At 44.3% G+C, this 18,248-nt stretch overlaps 3 protein-coding genes across 6 annotated transcripts; 1 reads left to right on the top strand and 2 right to left on the bottom strand.

The window, feature by feature from the left end:
• Window positions 1-492: 492 nt before the first annotated feature.
• LEAP2 (liver enriched antimicrobial peptide 2) lies at window positions 493-1,572 on the bottom strand. The gene is made up of 3 exons (XM_019756076.3): window positions 1,418-1,572; window positions 1,078-1,217; window positions 493-772 (listed from the first exon to the last, which is right to left on the bottom strand). Exons 1-3 carry the CDS (start codon window positions 1,472-1,474, stop codon window positions 736-738), a joined length of 234 nt encoding a protein of 77 aa, XP_019611635.1. The 5' UTR covers window positions 1,475-1,572; the 3' UTR covers window positions 493-735.
• Window positions 1,573-6,668: 5,096 nt separating this feature from the next.
• Window positions 6,669-7,990, bottom strand: UQCRQ (ubiquinol-cytochrome c reductase complex III subunit VII). Its single transcript, XM_019756105.3, has 3 exons — window positions 7,834-7,990; window positions 7,505-7,672; window positions 6,669-6,868 (listed from the first exon to the last, which is right to left on the bottom strand). The coding sequence occupies exons 1-3, from the start codon at window positions 7,943-7,945 to the stop codon at window positions 6,774-6,776; spliced, it is 375 nt and encodes a 124-aa protein (XP_019611664.2). The 5' UTR covers window positions 7,946-7,990; the 3' UTR covers window positions 6,669-6,773.
• On the top strand, window positions 7,978-13,951 carry GDF9 (growth differentiation factor 9). Of its 4 annotated transcripts, none has more exons than XM_019756101.3 (3): window positions 7,978-8,510; window positions 10,226-10,421; window positions 11,570-13,951. In XM_019756101.3, exons 2-3 carry the CDS (start codon window positions 10,289-10,291, stop codon window positions 12,541-12,543), a joined length of 1,107 nt encoding a protein of 368 aa, XP_019611660.3. In that variant the 5' UTR covers window positions 7,978-8,510; window positions 10,226-10,288; the 3' UTR covers window positions 12,544-13,951. The 4 variants fall into 4 exon arrangements, with proteins under 4 accessions (XP_019611660.3, XP_019611663.3, XP_019611661.3 ...); XM_019756104.3 differs by having other exon boundaries at window positions 7,992-8,147; XM_019756102.3 differs by having other exon boundaries at window positions 8,173-8,524.
• The last annotated feature ends 4,297 nt before the right edge of the window (window positions 13,952-18,248 follow it).

Here is an 18,248-nt window from a genome sequence, read left to right as displayed (position 1 = left end):
TTATGCACCTGCTGGCCCCGGGTCCCTTTGCACAGATCAGAATTCACCTTGCTCCATCAGAAACCTCATACAAATCCTCTTTGCTGTTCTTGGTGGCTTGGGCTTTTATTTTATTAAAGTAGATTTTTCTTCCAGTCCTGCCTTCTGTTCAGTCATAGACGAACTTGGGCACATCATCGAGTAGTGAGTGTCACATGCATATTGCCCATCTTGGCACCTCACTGAACAGCTCTTTACAGGGAGCGAAGGGCTAGGATCACAGCTTAGGAACTTGCCCTGCTGGTCATGTAGCTGTTACTAAACTTACACCTTTAGCCTGCCATTGTGTTATTTCTTGAAGAAATGTTAACTCACACTACTTTTGTTACTACTCACTGTTAACTTTACAGATTGAAAAGTAGCACATCATTCATTATTAGGTAATGCTGGTTTTTTCTGTAGTGTACAAAGTGAATCCTTTCCCTCAAAGGCTTGAATTACAGACTGCCAAAATTTCAATTTAAGACATTTAATAGTATACGTAGAAAAATAAACTCTAAATTGACAAGTTTATGCTCATCTAAATATCAGCATTCTAAGAAGAAACGGAGACCAAATTAAAGCATACATCTGTCTTTAAATTTTAAAAACACAAGATTGCTTCACTTAAGTGTCTCCAGCCAAAATGCAGTTACTCAATATTCCATAGAACGGAGCATTGTAGGAGAGTGCTGTCCTCTTTGCCTCGTATGTCCATCACTCCTGGGCCACACTTAGGGAACAGCGTCTTTTTCTAAGGGAAAAGGAAAGGTGGTTTTTAGGACAAAGGTAGCAGTGTCCAGAGCCAGCCTGCTGTTTCCTTCCCCTGGTTGATCTATCCAGTCTCGGGAGGACTGAAGAAAGGAAAGGTACCGCTCGTGGTACCTGTGAGGGGCTGTTCCTGGCTCTTAGCTCCTGAGGGATTCTCCCGCATGGAGTTCCCAGACTCAGCCTTCCATCCCAGTTTTACTCCTAAAGTCTGTGTGTGCAGACTGATCTCTCCTGTACCCGGATGCCCAGGCCTCTGGCTCAGCCTTGCTCCCGGGGTTGTGGAGTTACCTGCATAGCCTGGTGATACACTCAGAATCGTCCCGGCAAGAGGCTCCAATGGGCCTGAGGGAAACCCCTCTCCAAAATGGGGTCATTCTCCGCAGCCTTCTCTTTGCCGAACTCAGCTCTGGTATTGGAGAGCCATCTACCTGTAGGGCAAAGACAGATTCACCTCAGGTATGGAAGAGTGGACACCCTGCAGCACTCCTTGGAAGAAGGATGGTTCCCAGGATGCTGTAGGCTGAGCAGAGGAACTATTCCTCAGGGCGGTCTGCCTGTCAGATTCTGCTTATGGCCCCACCACCACCACCACCCTCCCCACACGTCCACGTATATATCGTGTCCTCACCTGGCCCAACAGCAACAGACAGATCACAAGCAGTGCAACGAGTTTGAGCTGCCACATCTTGACACAGGGGTGGGGGCGGGATGTTGGAGCCTGTGAAAGCCAGGGACAGTTCCCACTTCCTTTTATAGACTGAAATCTGCCTCTTTTATGGTTGCCAGGTGAGACGGGGCAAAGTTTATTTTTGCAATCAGGGTCGATTTAATAAGTTAATGTCTACCAGAGGAATGTGCTCAAGGCCTGTCTTTGGGGCACGTTGTATTTACTGATATCTGGACTTTGAGTGATTGTGTTGCTGGCGTGGACCCTTTCACCCATTTTAGCAAAAGTCAGCACTACCCCCGCCCCTTTGAAAGCCACGTGAAGCCATTAAGGGAGGCCAGGCACCTCGCCAGATTTTGATTCTAAAATAGCTCAGTGAGATCACTTTAATCAAAATAGAATTCTAATAATGAGGTCTTCAGAAATAGCGTTGACCCATTTCAGCCTTGTCTAGGAAAGAAGCACTGATCTATTGTGTTACAGGCAATTGGATAAGGCCCTTATCTCCCTGCGGTGGGAGGATGCTTCAGCTAGCATGGTCTACAGTGCCCCAGGTCCCCTATTTGTGTAGGTGGACTGTCATCCTAATTATCTGCTTGAGATCATCTCCCTAGAAGAATGGAGACCTGGCTGTGGAAAGTTCAAACTGTGGCCTACCTGCCCCCTCCCAGGGAAAGGACAATCAGAACAGGTGTAGGACTTAACTTGAACCATGGTTGGATTGAATGAACGAGTATAGGTTGATTCTTCTGTTTTTTAAAAAGGTGAATGAGGAGGTAGCAGGGGCTCCTAAATCAGTGGGAGAGCTTGTGTGGTGGTGACAAAACCTTGAATTACGGGCTTTCCTCCCAGTAGGTGACTGGGGCCTTCTAAAGAGCATATCCTCCTAGCAGCCTCATGGAAGCAGGCCCAGGGCTGAGCTATCTCCAAAGCCCCAAACCCACAGGCTTAGCAATTGCTGCAGGCTTTCTACACCTAGACAGGGCATGTACCTAAATCATGAGTAGTTTTGCGTGCTCATTACATGACATGGGCATTTTCATAAACTTGGGGGAAAGGTGTGAATTCTGAGTAAAGAGATTTACAGGACTTGAGATCTTCCTATGACCTGCATTAGCCAACAAGACAAATGCAACAAGATTCTTTTTCTGCCTGACATCGCCATGAAAACTTTGCTGATACCTCTTCCCAAGGCCCTTCTCATCTTCAGAGGTTAGATATATGCTGAGATCCTGCCTGTTCCGCAAGAAAAAGTGGATGAGATGCAGCACAGCTGAAGGTGCTGAATGGTCACCAGTTGTCTTGCCAAGGGGGAAGAGGGTGGTATGGTGAGCCTGAGGCGGGACCGTGAGAGGTGTGACTCCACAGATCTGTCTGTCCCGGCTTGTCCTCTCAGGACCCTGGAGCCAAGCCTGGAGGGAGACACCACTGATTGCACTTTAGGAACATTGAGAAGCACACCTTCGCCAAAGCCACCTAACCAACCCTGCGAGTTCGAGACGGGTTAGCTGCTCCTTCTCTTTACCCTGAGCTTGGATCCTGAATGACCCCAGGTAGGGGCTGAACTAGGAACTTTTGTGGGATGGGGAAGAGGCTATGTGGTGACCCAGTGAACATTGGGTAAGAACACAAATCCGATTAGATAAGCAAAAGACTGCACAACGTGATGTCCCAGAGTCAGTTGGGTCTGTGGCCTCGGTGCCAGCCTCCCCTTACTCAGCCTGGAGTGATGTCCAAATGTGATTTGGAAACTGCTTACTTCTAAATGGGCACTAATCCTCCATTTCTGCCTTCTTGCGCTCCAAGCAAAATCAAGCTAGCCTTCTGTGTTAACTTATAAAGCCAACACCACAGCCAAGGGAGGGTCCCAGGCCCCTGTGCATAGCGGAAAAAAGGACCATTCATCATCATGGGTGTGACAGCCCGGCAGAAGTCTTTGTGGCTCAAGCCTCTATCTTACATGCCACCTCTCCTCCCAAAAGAAAGGAATCATCAGTTACTGCCTATGGAAGGAACCACTGTTAGGGAGAGCATTTCAACATAGGTCTAAACCAGGGGTGTCAAAACTGCGGCCCACGGGCCAACTGCAGTCCGCAATCCATTGTTAATTGTCCTGCAGCAAATTCCAAAAATATATTTAGTTTACTTAAATAAACCAGGTGAGGCAATACGTACTTCGCCTCGATTGAGTGGCCCGGCTGTTTGTGTATTTTACCGCATATGGCCCTTGGTAAAAAACGTTGAAAAAAGTTTGGACACCCCTGGTCTAAACTAACTCTGCTGTTGTTTTAAGTTAAATATGAAAGAAAAATCAAACTTTTAAAAGCAAAGTGGCATCCAGGCCACATTAAGCTGAGGCTACAGCAGTTGTCCACCGCCATCCCATCCCCTTGAGTCATTGTTGAAGGCCTATTCCTGACATTTAAAAAACTAAAAATGTTTAAAAGTCACGGGCTCTCTGCAATCAAGTATTTTGCTGAATAAACGCAACTAAATGCTCCTTCCTCTAGGGAAAGGCCCAAGCAGGCTTTAACAATTTCAGCCATAATGAGAAGAATGCTTGGCTGGGAGGTGGGAGTGGGGGTCTAGGTAGAGTAACTGAGCACAGGCCAGCCCTTCCCCTTGGGCTTTTGTCTCTTGTTCTGTCAGTGAGATGGGAGGTCCCTGAGGCCTCTGACACTGACATTTGGCAGTTCCAATGATTAATTTACAAGATGAAAAGGAGACTGAAGCACGTTTGATAGTTTATAGCTTGGTACCTCTGAGCACAGCTCGCAGGGATTGTCTGCTTCTGAGGTAAGTGGCTGAGGTGACGGAAGAGGGTGTACACCCCAGCAGATGTCTGAAATACATTCCAGGTGGAGAGATCATTAGGGCTTGACAGTAATTGGAAACTATTTTGCTGTCCCTGAGCAGGAGATACCTAATAAAAAATGAAAGACTTTCCTGAAATGGAAAAACTTTTCCAGGTAAAATTTCAACAAAGGGTCAAAGTATATTCGCTCTTTTGCTGGCTGGAGCTGGCACGGACCTGTGGGCTTGTCCTAGGTAGGGCCACATGTTCGCGGCTGTGTTGGCAGACTGGCCAGAGTTCCATTCTGCAGCGGGGAGATAAAGTCCTTATGGGGGAAGGAGCACTGCTGCAGAAAAGCAGGACCAAACAAGCATCAGCTGTGCCCCAGGTGTCAAAGCCACACCCAGGGCTGGAGGATCCAGATGGATGGGTTACAGGCCTTGAGGCTCATAGCAGTGGTCCCTCTTCTTTCCCTTAAGAGACTTCACCCAAGTTTTCCTTTTCTTTAACGATTTCTACAGATAGAATAGTGAGGAAAATTATCACAGATTTCTTATCATGTACAGGAGCACTGAGCTAAGACAACTCACGACATTCTACCTCACCTCAGCACCCTGCTACACAGAGCTCTGTGCCCCCACGTTTACGGAGGGAAGCCCTTTGGTGAGAGACAGGCTTAAAGCAGCCTTTAACAATTTTATCCCAGAGCAGCTCAGCTTCTATGAGGGCTTCTCAGGAGGGCACTTCTGGGATGAAAGGGATTCAGACCAATGTGCTCAGTGCTGAGAAAGGGATGTTTGATTTTGAGCTGTTATCTCCAAAGGAGTCAAAGTCACCCTTTTGAAATGAAGTCAAAAGGGTGGGAAAGGGGGCCATCGCCCGTAGGAAGCTTGGGGCTAAAATCAGAGGGAGAAAGTGAGAGATTAAGGAATGACAGTGGTCCTCCCCTGGTGTGTGGACCTGGTAAAACCACGGAAAGTTAAGGATGGGTGCATTTACACCTTCTTCAGGTCCACAGCTCGCATCAGATTCTCAAAAAAGTCCATGACCCAAATGTTGCAGATCAGAGCAAGCCCTGAGAAAAAATTTGGGAAAAGAGCCAAATAGGAAAATTAGACCATGTTTGGTGAGGTCTCATCGTACAGCTATCCTTCAGACTTGCACCACCCTGCCAGACTATTACATATCACTCATTTCACTGTCACTGCAACCCTATGGCTTTGTATAACACATCTGTTTTGTGGACAAGTTCAAAGCTCAGGAATGTGGGTTTCATGCCTGTGTCACACAGGGAGGAAGCAACAGTTAAAGGGTATGGACCCAATGTCACTCAACCATTCCTCCTTCTCCTGCCTCACAATCAATGCAATTTATCTTACTGAATTTTTGTTTTGATTTTAATTTTGGTTTCTAAAAGTCAAGAACAATCATTAGAATATAAGAACATACAACCTGGGCGAGAAGCTGAGCTACACTGTGAAAGTTGCTGCTCTGGACCGACAGGAACTGTCCTTAGGTTTCTAGAAATGAAGCAGGGAAGCAGAAGCATAAAACTGCCAACACCTACCCCAACCATCTCGTAGTGAAATGAAAAAGGTAACTTTTCTATTAAAAAGATAATTCAAAGGCTCTAGAACGAGTAAACTGTTGGGGGCCAAAGTGGTTAAAAACCAGTTAGCAACCTGGTACAACCAGTGTGCGCCCCCAGCTCTAGAGGCCAAGGCGTCACCTCACTCCCTCCTTTTATAGGTGACTTCCCCTCAGGCTAAGGAAGGCCTGCCTTAGGAGGAAAGGCAGTATAGTATACCTTTAAGAGCATAAACTTTAGTGCTAAACTACACTATTCACGAGTTGTGTAATTTAGGGCAAATTACTTAACCTCTCTGTGCCTGTGTCCTCTTCTGCAAAGTGAGCATAACAATGATATTTCAAAGGTAGCTGTGAGGTTTAAAAGAGCTTATTTGTGTAAAGGGTTAAGAAGAGTACCTGACACAGCATAATTACAATATAGTTAGTAAATTTTATTGTTATGACCATGTTTCCCTGAAAATAAGACCAGGTCTTACATTAATTTTTGCTCCAAAAGACGCATTAGGGCTTATGTTCAGGGGATGTCATCCTGAAAAATCATGCTAGGGCTTATTTTCCAGCTAGGTCTTATTTTCGGGGCAACATGGTACGGGAGCAGGGACAGGAACTAAAACGCCCCACCGTCCATGCCACCCACAACTGGTCAGCTTGCAGAAGTAGTTGCAGTTACTTTCTTGTAGATAACAGAACAAGGGGTGAGGCCTGCTCCTTCACCAAACTCCCAGACTAGCCAAAATTGTTCAGGACTCATCTGGGGAGGGGAGTTCATGAACTTGAATGCTAGCAATCACACCAAGGACCGCTCACAAAAATGCAAACTCACAACAGTGCAGCCCATAAGAAGTTTATTGCATCTTCAAGACACTACAATGTCGACTCCTCTCCCAGAGAAGGGTCTTTCAGAGACAGGGAACCATTCTTCGGATGAGTTGCTCATCTGTCATTTTCATAAATAGCTGGATCCTTCCTCTTGGATTTTTCAAACTCCTGGGTCCCCCATGTGTAGAGAAGATAAAACGCCACAAATGCTTTAAAAATCAAAAGTGAGAGTAAGCAGTCAGCATATATAAAATAAAGGGGTCCCGTCCTTCCTGAATCACAACAGATCCTGCCCTCCTGTCTCTAGCTTTCAAAAAACACTTTTAAACCAGAGGATCAAGAACCACTATTTTACACATGCATTTTATAGGTGACCAAGAGATGGGTCTACCCAGGAAATTCTGTCATTGAACCTGCCCAATCTCTCCCCTGTTGCACATTTTAAAACATTTTAATAACGAGATAAAATTAACATAACAAAATCCACCAGTCAACTACTTTTTTGAAGTGTACACTTCTGTGGTTTTTGGCAAATTCACAATGTTGTGCTACTGCACCTTTAACACTAAGCAAGTTCATCCCTAAGAAAGAAGTGGGTAAAAATGACCTCAGAGGAGTCGCTGGAGTCACCCAATTGGCCTTGGGCCAGTCATTAAGTTCTCTGTGACTCAGTTTCCTCATCTGTAGGATGATATGACTAGTTCGAGGGCCTTCAGGAATTTTCAATGAGAAAACGTGTGTATGGCAAGTTGCAGAGCGCCTGCCCGACAGCAAGAGCTCGATGAGGGGCCCCGCAGTTAGCGCTGGTGATGGGAGTCCAGCCCCGACCCGGCCAGGGCACTCACGCGGCGCCGAGCGAAGGATGGACGCCTGAATGCGGCGCAGCACGTTGGGGATGCCCTTGGTGAAGTAGTGCGGGAAGGCGCGCTGCTCGAAGGGCGACAAGCTGTAGGTGATGACATGCCGTACCCGTGTCAGGTTCCCAAACGCACGGCCCATGGTGGCGGCGGCACCTGCAGGACCGAGGGTGGACCGGCGCTTGGTTCATTCCCGGGACGCTCCGCCCCCAACCCGACAGGGCCTCCCCGGCGCTCCTCATCCTCCCCAGCCCAGGCGGTGCCCCCACCCTCCTAGGGGGCCACCAGGACCACGCCACCGGACCCTATTCCCGTACCGGGGTCACCTCGCCCTCCACAGTCGCGGGATGCACCGGCCTCCGTCCGCCACTTCCGGTAAGTGTCGGAAGCCGCTCTAGCGGCCGTGACGTCACTTCCGGAACATACCATTTTCCTGCTGTCTCCGGGGAAGGAGCCGTTGGCCCCCGTTCCGGAGAGAAGTGCCCTGGCCGGGTGACTCTATGTGTGGGCGGTGCCTGGGCCGGGGGGCGTGGGTCCCCGCTGAGGACTCGGACTGAGGGGTCCGCCCCCCCGGCCCTCACCCTTCTCCTCGGCTCCCCCGCCTTTCGGTGGAGCCACAGGAAGTAGCTGGGTACAGAGGGGGACAAAGAGGTGACGGGAAAGGGGCCAGCCGACCTCGAGGGCCGCGCTGGCCGGGCTCGTCTGCGAGGCCTCCCGCTGTGGAGAGCGCCCCTGAGGCCCGAGGCGGTGCCGCCCCAGGGCAGCGAAGGCGGTGTTTTACACGGTCTTGCGCAGTAGTTACAGCTGGGTTCGGTTCTTTTCGGACCATCAGTGACCCCAGTACCAAAATCAGGGACTCAGATCTGGGGCTCCCCTGGGCCACCGCCGCCTGAGGATCCACTGGCAGGGTGTAGACTCTCCCAGGATAGAACAAAAACGTTTTCTCAAATTCAGCCACAAGAGTCCCCAAATACTTGTCAAGCAATTGGTAAAGGTCTGTTCGTGTTGGTAAGAGGGAAGGAAGAGGCTACTTCCACGGCAGCCAGCTCCCCCCGACCCTGTCCCCAGATAGCTTGGCCTGGGGTGGGTGTGCGGGGTGGGGGGCCGTCGGCCAGGACGCCCACCGTCCCCCCTGTACTTCCCAGGGAGAGGCAAGTAGCGTTACCTGTGCGGCGCTACCGTGTTTTCTGAAAGAGCTTTCTGCTTAAGGATGCTGTTTTCCTGTGCAGCTAGCTGACTGTTCTACTTGCTGTACTGTCTGTAAATGTTTTGCTCCTGGAATTGCTGGACATATGTAATCTAGCACTAAGGTCTCATTCAACAGTTGGGGTGTGTTTTATAACCCTGCTTCTTAGGCACGGGCCAGGGAGGCTTGGCTCGCAAGCAACTTAAAACTTGGAAACATACCTCAGTTTTATCATCCTAAGTCCTGTATCTTGTACCACGAGTGTGGGTTGCCTTTCTTCCCGTTCAGTCTCTCCTTAGGGGTGGCACTGGGTATTGCCTCATTTCAGCTATTCATGGTGCACTTTTTTCTCGTTTTTCTACTATGTAATCTCCAACCAGATCTCAGCTCCAAGGCAAGAACATAAATACTTGTAACAGTTAAGAACCCAAATACCCTAGGAAATTCTACCACCATTTGAATGATTAATAAAGAAATAAGTAAGACTTTCATGTGTTTTCTAGCACTTGCAAACACCTCTAAATCGTTCAACTAAATATGTATAGGTGAATGTGCGGACCAAACAAAGTAAAGACATCAACATGTTATACTTAAAAATAAGTCAAGGTTAAAGGTGATGTCCTCTTGTAAACAATAATATTGTATTCCAAGTACAAGTACATATTCTGTACTAAACTACATGGGAGAACTGGGCAACCTAACAGTTCTATGCTCGCTGGAATTTCAATACCAATTGTGACTTTTCTCTCACTCTCCAAATCAACATGCAGTAAATAATTATTCTAAGCAGCTGAAAGTGGGACAGGTGGTGATGGATGAAGGGAGAGAAAGAGTAAACTCAATACCATAAATTGTGTGACAGCAGATCTGCATGTCATCAGGAATAATTATTTAGATTTTCCATGCTCCTTGGAACATTTTAAGCACCTAAGGAACATTTTAAGAATCCTAATCTCTCTCTAAAAGAAATTTATTTTTTTTAAAAAAAGGTGGTTTTATTTTAAAATCATTCCTCAATTTCTCTTAGCCTTTCAGCTACATAGTAGCTACTGCATTGGTATAATGACAATTTAAGAGGTTTTAAATAAGTGACAGGAAAAAGGAGAGGAAAGATAAATCCATATCTAATGAGGGCAGATTGGAGAAATAGGGTGTCATCAGCTGATAAAAATTACCTTCAGCTAGGCATCCTTGAGGTCTGATTACAGAAGTGACCCTAGCCTACCCACACACCTAACATTTATTTAAGAGATCAACCTGGGCTCTTCCTGGCTTTTAGGAAGAAGACTGGTGTGTTTGCTCCTTGCTAGTTCTTCCAAGCCATGGGGCTTCCCAGCAAATGCTTTTTTGGGTTTTGTTGCTTTTCCTGGCTATGTTTTCTTGCTAACCTTGGTTCTCAGGCTTCTAGGAGAGAAGCTCAGACTGCAGCTAGTGCTGAGTTGGAATCTGAGGTGGAACCTTGGTCCTTGCTGCAGCCTCTAGATGGGAAAGACAAAGCTGGCCTCTTTCCCCCTCTCTTTAAGGTTCTGTATGATGGGCAAGGTGGGGCCCCCAGGCTGCAGCCAGACTCCAGAGATTTGCGCTACATGAAGAGGCTCTATAAGGCATATGCTACCAAGGAGGGGATCCCTAAGTCCAACAGAAGTCACCTCTACAACACCATTCGGCTCTTCACCCCCTATATCCAGCGCAAGCGGGTTCCTGCGGACCAGGTGACAGGTATGTAGGAGCAGATTGGTTAATGGATAGAGGGAAGATGAGAGGCCGGGCTGCATTGCAATTTCAGAAAGAAGCTGGGCCTTGCTCCTTGAATTGCATTTTACTTTGCATGATACTTAGTATCCAAATTCAAGCAAATCTGTTACTTGGTTTAAGTGTTTCTTCTAATGCCCTCATGGGTTAAGATGGGCTAATAAGATAGAATTTTAGAGCTAGAAGAGACTTAATGGCTCTAAAGGATGAGGACAGTGCTGCTGGAGAAGGTTAGTATCTTCTCCAAGGTCATAAACTCAAGACTGGAAATCAGGTATTTTGACTTCCAGCTGCTTATTCTTCCCATTCTACCAATGCTGGCCTGAAAATGTGCCTAAAACATCTTACAGCTATGGGTGTGCTTACACAGGTTGTTTTCTCCTGGTTTGCTCCTTTCTGTGAGAGGAAAGCTTAGGTCCCAAAATGGAACAGTAGGTCCTTACAAGAACAAAGTGTTGGTTAATAGTTTGACTCAGTACATTGGTGACTGTGTGTGAAAGGAGCAATGCATTAAAAAAAAAAATCTTTATTCACTTGTTCACGGTTCTAATCCAACAGGTCAGTTGTGGCTGTTTAAAACCCTTCCTCCTTCCTGGTACCCTGTTTTATTATAGTGGTTTTAGACCCTCCATTTGTTGTCAATCTCAAGTGTTCCAAATTAACTTAGACAATTAAGCTTTCTTTATTGACACCATCCATTAGGGCTTAGAATGTCTTAACAAGCCTAGTGTTTTTATTATAGTTTTCCCTCTAGAGACTCTCCAAGAGAAAAATACTACTTTCCTTAGCTTCCTCTATTTTTGGAGCAAATTATTAAGATTGTGAAACTTAAGGATGTAGTAATTCCCTGTTTTAATTCACTACCAAAGCTGTTCCAACTTTCTGGTGACAAAATATCCACCTGTAGTTCTTGGGAATTCATTATGGTACCAATGATTTGCATTTTCTGTATACCCTCTAGGACACCCCCCCCCCACCCCGCTTTTGTTTTGAGGCTTGAGGAAGTGGGAAAAGAGAAGGGAGAAAGCACATTACGAAAAACTAATTCCTTGATTTGACTTCCTATTATGCTCGATTTGTATTCAAGTGCTACTGGTGGATTGTTTTCTCCCCAGGAACCGCTCCGTCCATGGACCTGCTGTTTAACCTGGATCGTGTTACTGCTGTGGAACACTTACTGAAGTCCGTCTTGCTGTACTCCTTCAACAAGTCCGTTTCTTTTCCCTCCGCTGTCAAATGCGTGTACAGCCTGGTGATGAACAAGCCGGAGTCGTCTCATAAGTCTCGCCCTCCAGCTCCACGCTCCTTTACCTTCAACTCACGGTTTGAATTTAGAAAGAAGTACACGTGGGTTGAGGTTGATGTGACCACTCTCCTTCAGCCTCTAGTGGCTTCTGACAAGAGAAGTATTCACATGTCTGTAAATGTTACCTGCATGAAAGAGAAAGACCAGCTGCGGCATCCTTCAGCCCCAGACAGTCCATTGAAGCTGCCTCTTCTGGTACCCCCCTCACTGCTTTTATATCTGAACGACACAAGTGCTCAGGCATATCACAGGTGGGATTCCCTCCACTATAAAAGGAGACCTTCACAGGCTCCTGGCCAGGAGAGAGGTCTGTCTGCCCATCCCATGGAGGAAGAGGCTGCTAAGGGAGTAAGGTCTTCCCGTCACCGGAGAGGTCAGCAAGCTGTCAGCTCGGAATTGAAGAAGCCTCTGGTTCCAGCTTCTTTCAATCTGAGTGAATACTTCAAACAGTTTCTTTTTCCCCAAAATGAGTGTGAGCTCCATGACTTTAGACTTAGCTTTAGTCAGCTGAAGTGGGACAACTGGATTGTGGCCCCGCATAGATATAACCCTCGCTACTGTAAAGGGGACTGTCCCAGGGCTGTCGGGCATCGGTACGGCTCTCCAGTTCACACCGTCGTGCAGAATGTCATCTGCGAGAAGCAGCTGGACCCCTCAGTACCACGGCCATCATGCGTGCCCGCCAAATACAGCCCTTTGAGTGTGTTGACCATTGAGCCCGATGGCTCAATCGCTTATAAAGAATATGAAGATATGATAGCCACTAAATGCACCTGTCGTTAACACATGGTCCTCTAAAACCTTGACTCTCTTTGGCAGCGTCAATGCTGTGCACCTCTTTATGCCTTTAGGTGAAAGCTTCATGTGTCAAATCTAAATAGAATGCAGCGTGTCTTGTATAAGGAGGAACCTGTGTACATTAGCACATTCAGTGGCATTTATCAGCGTAAGGAGATAACATCTGCCTTTCTTATTTGCACATGTACAATGAATGTAATTATTTTGGAGAGCTTTAAAATTCTTTCCCTGAGCGATTATTCCCCTCTGTAAGTCTTGTTTTTGATGTTAAAAAAAAACACCTTAATTAGCTTTTATCTTGGATGGAATTGCAGCTCTAAATAGACAGTTCAGAGTGTTATAGTCTTATTTAATGGAAGAATAAATTTCTAGCAGTGGCATAAGTTTTCTGCGTGTGTTTATTAAATAAAGATTGCTTTTATGTGGTCATTTGGGAGGCAGAGGAAGTGTGCCTAAGAGCTAGTGTTGGCTCAACTTTTGATCTCTTTTTCAGAGTAAAAGAGAGGCTAACTTCTTTACCTAAATCCTGATGAAGGGAGGGTCACTAGAACTACAGAGTATGCAACAAAACCCATATCTGTTGTCTTAGTGTGACTGGTACAGAATATACTAACTCTGCTCATGAGCTAGCTTGTATAAATTGGTTGATTCACATCAAACAATATAACATTTGTTCCATTTACTTAAAGGAAATTGCCTTGCAGATTTTTCCCAAGAAAATGGCAATATTCAAGATTTTTAAAATGTGTTTTCTCCTTTGTATATTTAAAATCTCTGACCCTATTGAAGGAAATCAAGGAGCATTTTTTTCTTTTGTTGTTTTGTTTGTTTTTGCCAGTTTCCCTCAGCTCCCATCACTCCATCCCCACATATATTTTTTCAGGTGGGGTTAGGACTGTTCCCACTAAACCAACTGGCCGTGACTAGGTCTACAGAGTGAGTCTTGTTTGGATATGAGAGCTTATATGTGGGTTGCCAATAAATCTACCTTGAGAGAGCCCTAGGGGCACAGAGTTAGGACTGATGATGCAGTGATTTCTGTCTCAGATTTCTAAAACCCTGGTCTACAAACCAAAAGTAACTCCTAGATGCAAGAAGTACTTCCATTCCTATAAGTGATCTTTTCTAGTGTTTAGTGTCTAAAGGAGTCAGCTGGGATTTTGGTATGGATTGTGTTGAATCTGTACATCAGTTTGGGGGGTATTGCCACCTTAACAATAACAAGTCTTCAATCCATGAATATGGTATATTTTCCCCTTTATTTAGAGCTTTCATTTCTTTCAACAATGTTTTATAATTTTTTAGTGTAAGTTTTACACTTTATCAATTGTTAAATTTATTTCTAAGAATTTTATTCCTTTTGATGCTATTATGAATAAAATTGTTAATTTCATTTTTGGATTGTTTCCTGGTGCTATCTTGCATACACATTATAAACCTGCACATACTAACATAAATGCTCTGTTCTGCTCATGACTTTTTCCTCTCGAAAACGTTTTCAGAAAAATATGACCGAAACAAAGGGAGGCCCAGTTGCCAAGTAACTTTACCATCTTATTGTGTAACTTGAAGGAGTCATTATTCTTTTGTAAATAAAGCTGCAAGTCTAAGAGATAAATGGTGTTTCAATGGTTTTGTATCAACTTCTGTCAACTTTAGGAGTAAAAAATATCTGGAATGGAAAGGGCTTGAGTAATGGTGGCAACGTGCCATTAAATTTATTTGAAAGTAAGTTTCCCTTAAATATGGCTGTTTTCAAATGGACCACATGAAATGTATATCAGCTTAAAGGACTCCTCATATTACCCTAAACTGACTGACTTTTTTTTCTGAAACAGGAATTTGTTTTGTTCTTTGTTTTTATTTTTCTCATGGCCTTGTTCTGTGGCAGAATGTGGAATGTGGTCTGCAATTTAAAGGTTTCAAAAAGAAAAAGAGGGGGTAGTTCTGATGGAAGTTAGGTATCAATGTCGATAACAAAATTAGGAACAGAAAAATAGTTCATCCTTATAGGCAAGTTCTAAAATTGACTTAAAAACATTTTTGTACAGTGTTTTGATGCTGCAGCTGAGTAACGATAGCTTGAACTATATACTTGGCTTTTTTTTCCTTATTTTTTTTTTAGACTTTATTTGTAAATCTAGTTTCACTCACAAGATAGTGTTAATATTCAGGACTGATATATCTACTAAATTTAAACTTCAAAGATTCTCTTCTACACAATTGAGGAGGATGTACTAGGCTCCCCACTGCCTCCTTCATATAAAACCTGTTTTTCTTGGGTTACTCTTATAAAAGCTGCCACTTTAGAAAATAAATGAGAAAAGGACAACAGTGATTTAAATCTGGAAATTCAAGGATGAGGCCACATCTGCCTTAAATAGATGCATTCAGCTTTGGTATTTAGTCCAGATGAGATACGAGGTCACTTAATGTGATGAGTGCCCTAGTGTGCTAGGGAACAATGGGCCATGTCAGGAGCCGGTTTTACCTTCAGCTCTGAATTTCCTGCTCTTTATCTGTTTAAATCAACTCCTGTGTTACGGTGAATACTTTGTGTTTTACTAATCAGCTTCAAGGGCAGCAGCCACTGGGACTTGGTTTAGAGCTCAGTTTAGACAGTCTGTGGGAAAAATAAAGTTGCTCTTTCATGGGGTAAAGGAGGAAGTATTCATGGCTATATAGGTGATAAAAGAAAAATGCTCAGATGGAAAAACTTGGTCTATATCAAAACTTTAAGTGGTCAGTTTTAATTTGTAACTTTGGAGGGATTGCAATGTATAAAATGACAAACGAAGAGAAGTGAAAACATTTAAAATATTCTTTTACAGGATGTCAGTCCCAAAAACATTCCGTAAGTATATAGATTGACTGAATGGATTGATACAATAAAAAAGGATGCTGTTTTATCCATTAACTGTTGTCTAAATAGAAGGAAAGATAAACACAACCAGGGGATCCACACTTCATCCTTTACCGGAATTGACAAGTCAGGTAGGTTCTCTTCTTGCAGTTAACTTCTTCCTAATGCAATTGTCCTTCCCAAACCACAGATTTACTGGTCAGTTTTTGGAAAGGGCCTTGATTTGTTAATAGGACCAGGACTATTTCAGTATGCATTTGAAGAACAGGATTTTACAGATGGCCTGACAGTATTTCTTTGTCCTACCTTACTACGTAATGCAACTTGTATGAGAGAATTGAGTAATTAGATACATATAGATAAGGGTCAGCTGTACACTTTGGGCATCTTGAATGCTTTGTGAATGGTTTATAGAGTCATTTATAGACCTGTCTTTGGTGCTGGGTTCTTTCCATGATGAAACACTCCGACAGGCAGTGTGCTGAGTTCACATCCTGTGCCTGGATGTCGTTATGACTTTCTCAGAAATAGCTCATCGAATAAATATTTATTGAACACTGACTATGGACCAGGGATGTGTGTGGTTAGAACAGTCTAATGTTCTCAGTTCCAGGAAAGATACATCACCTACCAGAAGTGGAAACTTCTTTTCATTACCCAAGTTCCACCAGTGGACATTCGTCACCACAGAACACTCGGTGGAGGAATACATTTTGGGGTTGTACTGCATAACCAGGCTGTATGAATTCTAAATGATCTTATCTTTAGAATTGTTAAACTTGTTCGAAGATAAATGTGGATTCACACGCAATTGTAAGAAATAATAGATCTCAGGTATCCTTTATCTAGTCCCCTCAATGATAACATCTTGCAAAAGCATACTGTCACAGTAGGATATCGACATTGATGCAACAGATGAGAATTTTTCACATTGAAACCCACCTGGGTCAAGGGAAATGTTGATCCTAACAACAAAGTTTTGATGTCTCCTGATGGAATTAATGGTTCAAAAATTTTTCATCATCTACCACTCACTTCTATCCTTGAAACTTGGGCTCAAAGATGGGGCAAAGATATATGAGGTGTGATCAAACAATACGGTGAATGTTTAAATAAAAAAAATTTATCACAGTAAAAGACACATTGCCATTCATCCCCCTCAAAACACTCCCCCTTGCTTCGAACACACTTATCCGATCATTCTTGCCACTTTCTGGAGCAGTTCTTGAAGTTTTCTTTCATGAGCGTCTTTAGTTGCACTGTCATGGCTGCTTTGATGTCCTGAATAGATTCAAACCGTTTACCTTTCATGGTCATTTTGACTTTGGGGAAGAGCCAGAAATTGCACGATGCCAGATCCAGTGAATAAGGTGGTGAGGCCACATCGTGATGTTTTTATTTGACGGAAATTACCATACCAGAAGCGATGTGTGACATGGAGCCTTTCTGTTGTGATCCAAAAATACACTGAATGCTGCTGCCAAGTCCATCCAATGGAAAGGCAGGGATCTTCAATACAGAAGCTGCATGTTGGACCTTCATAACCGTGTGTGACAAGTTTCAACTTGTTTGGTGCAGTCAGTCAGGTGTGAGCTACAGTTGAGAGAAGATGTGTTATAAAGTGTGCCATAAATCATCCTACATCATGATAATGCTCTGTGTCACACATCACTTCTGGTACGGCAATTTTTGTCAAATAAAAACAGTATGGTGTGTCCTCATCCACCTTCTTCACCATGTGACTTCTGACTCTTGCCAAAAGTCAAAATAATTCAGGACATCAAGGCAGCCAGGACAGCACAACTAAACACACTCACGAAAGAGAACTTCCAGAACTGCTTCAGAAAGTAGCAAGAATGATGGGATAAGTGTGTTTGAAGTGACGGGGAGTCTTTTGAGGGAGATTAATGGTGATGTGTCTTTTATTGGAATACATTTTTAAAAATGTAAACATTCACCATATTGTTTGATCGCACCTCGTATGCTTATCTGCTGGTGATCTTAGAGCCCTTCAAACTATAATTTTATTTATTCAATAAATATTGGGCACAAAACTACATGTCAGGCACTCTTCTAGATGCTGATGTAGAGCAGTAAAGAAGAAAGCCATGGCACTTGCTCTCGTGGAGCTCATATTACAGTGGGGAGAGACAAACAACGAAACCACATTCGCAGTCATACACAGGAACCTCTAGGCAGAACAAACTGGGTTATAACAAATTTGTGTTCTGAGAACAGAAAGAGCTGGACTGTGATTGGCAAGTGGGAAGGAGCCGGAAGGAGTGGAATGGCAAGTGGGGTGGGAGGAGATGAGGTTGAAGAAGCAGACAGACCAGATGGTACAAGACATTGTTGGCCAATGCAAGGGGATTGGGTTTTATGCCAAGATCAATAGGAAGCCATTGGGAATATTGAATCAGGGGCCTAGAATGGTTGAATTCTTTTTTGAAAGATCACTCTAAGTGTTCTATGAGAGTTGTGTGGCACAGACTAGCCTGAAGCAGGGAGACCTTTGGTTTTCAGGGTCTATTGTCGTGGTCCAAGAGAGATGATGCTGGCATGGGCTACGGCAATGGACGGGGGGGGATGCAGAGACGTAAACTTGGAATTGATTCTTGTGGTTCTTCTCTTTGTTATTTGGCCTATCTCTCTGAGGTTGTAGGATGGCAACCTTCTAGTAACAGAAGAAACTTACGTTCTTACCGTGAAAGGAAGGAATAAAATGTATCCCATTCCTTGGTTTCCTATTTCCAACCATACGAGGTGCTTTTTGATCATAATTTTTCTTTGTTCTGTTTGTTTTCTTCTTGCATTATTTCTCATGAGT

The sequence above is a fragment of the Rhinolophus sinicus genome, chromosome 5, assembly GCF_057876585.1.
Source record: "Rhinolophus sinicus isolate RSI-liver-muscle chromosome 5, RSI-T2T, whole genome shotgun sequence".
Lineage (NCBI taxonomy): Eukaryota > Metazoa > Chordata > Mammalia > Chiroptera > Rhinolophidae > Rhinolophus > Rhinolophus sinicus.
The sequence above is the reverse complement of the archived record's forward strand: the minus strand, read 5'-3'. Positions and strand labels throughout refer to the sequence as shown.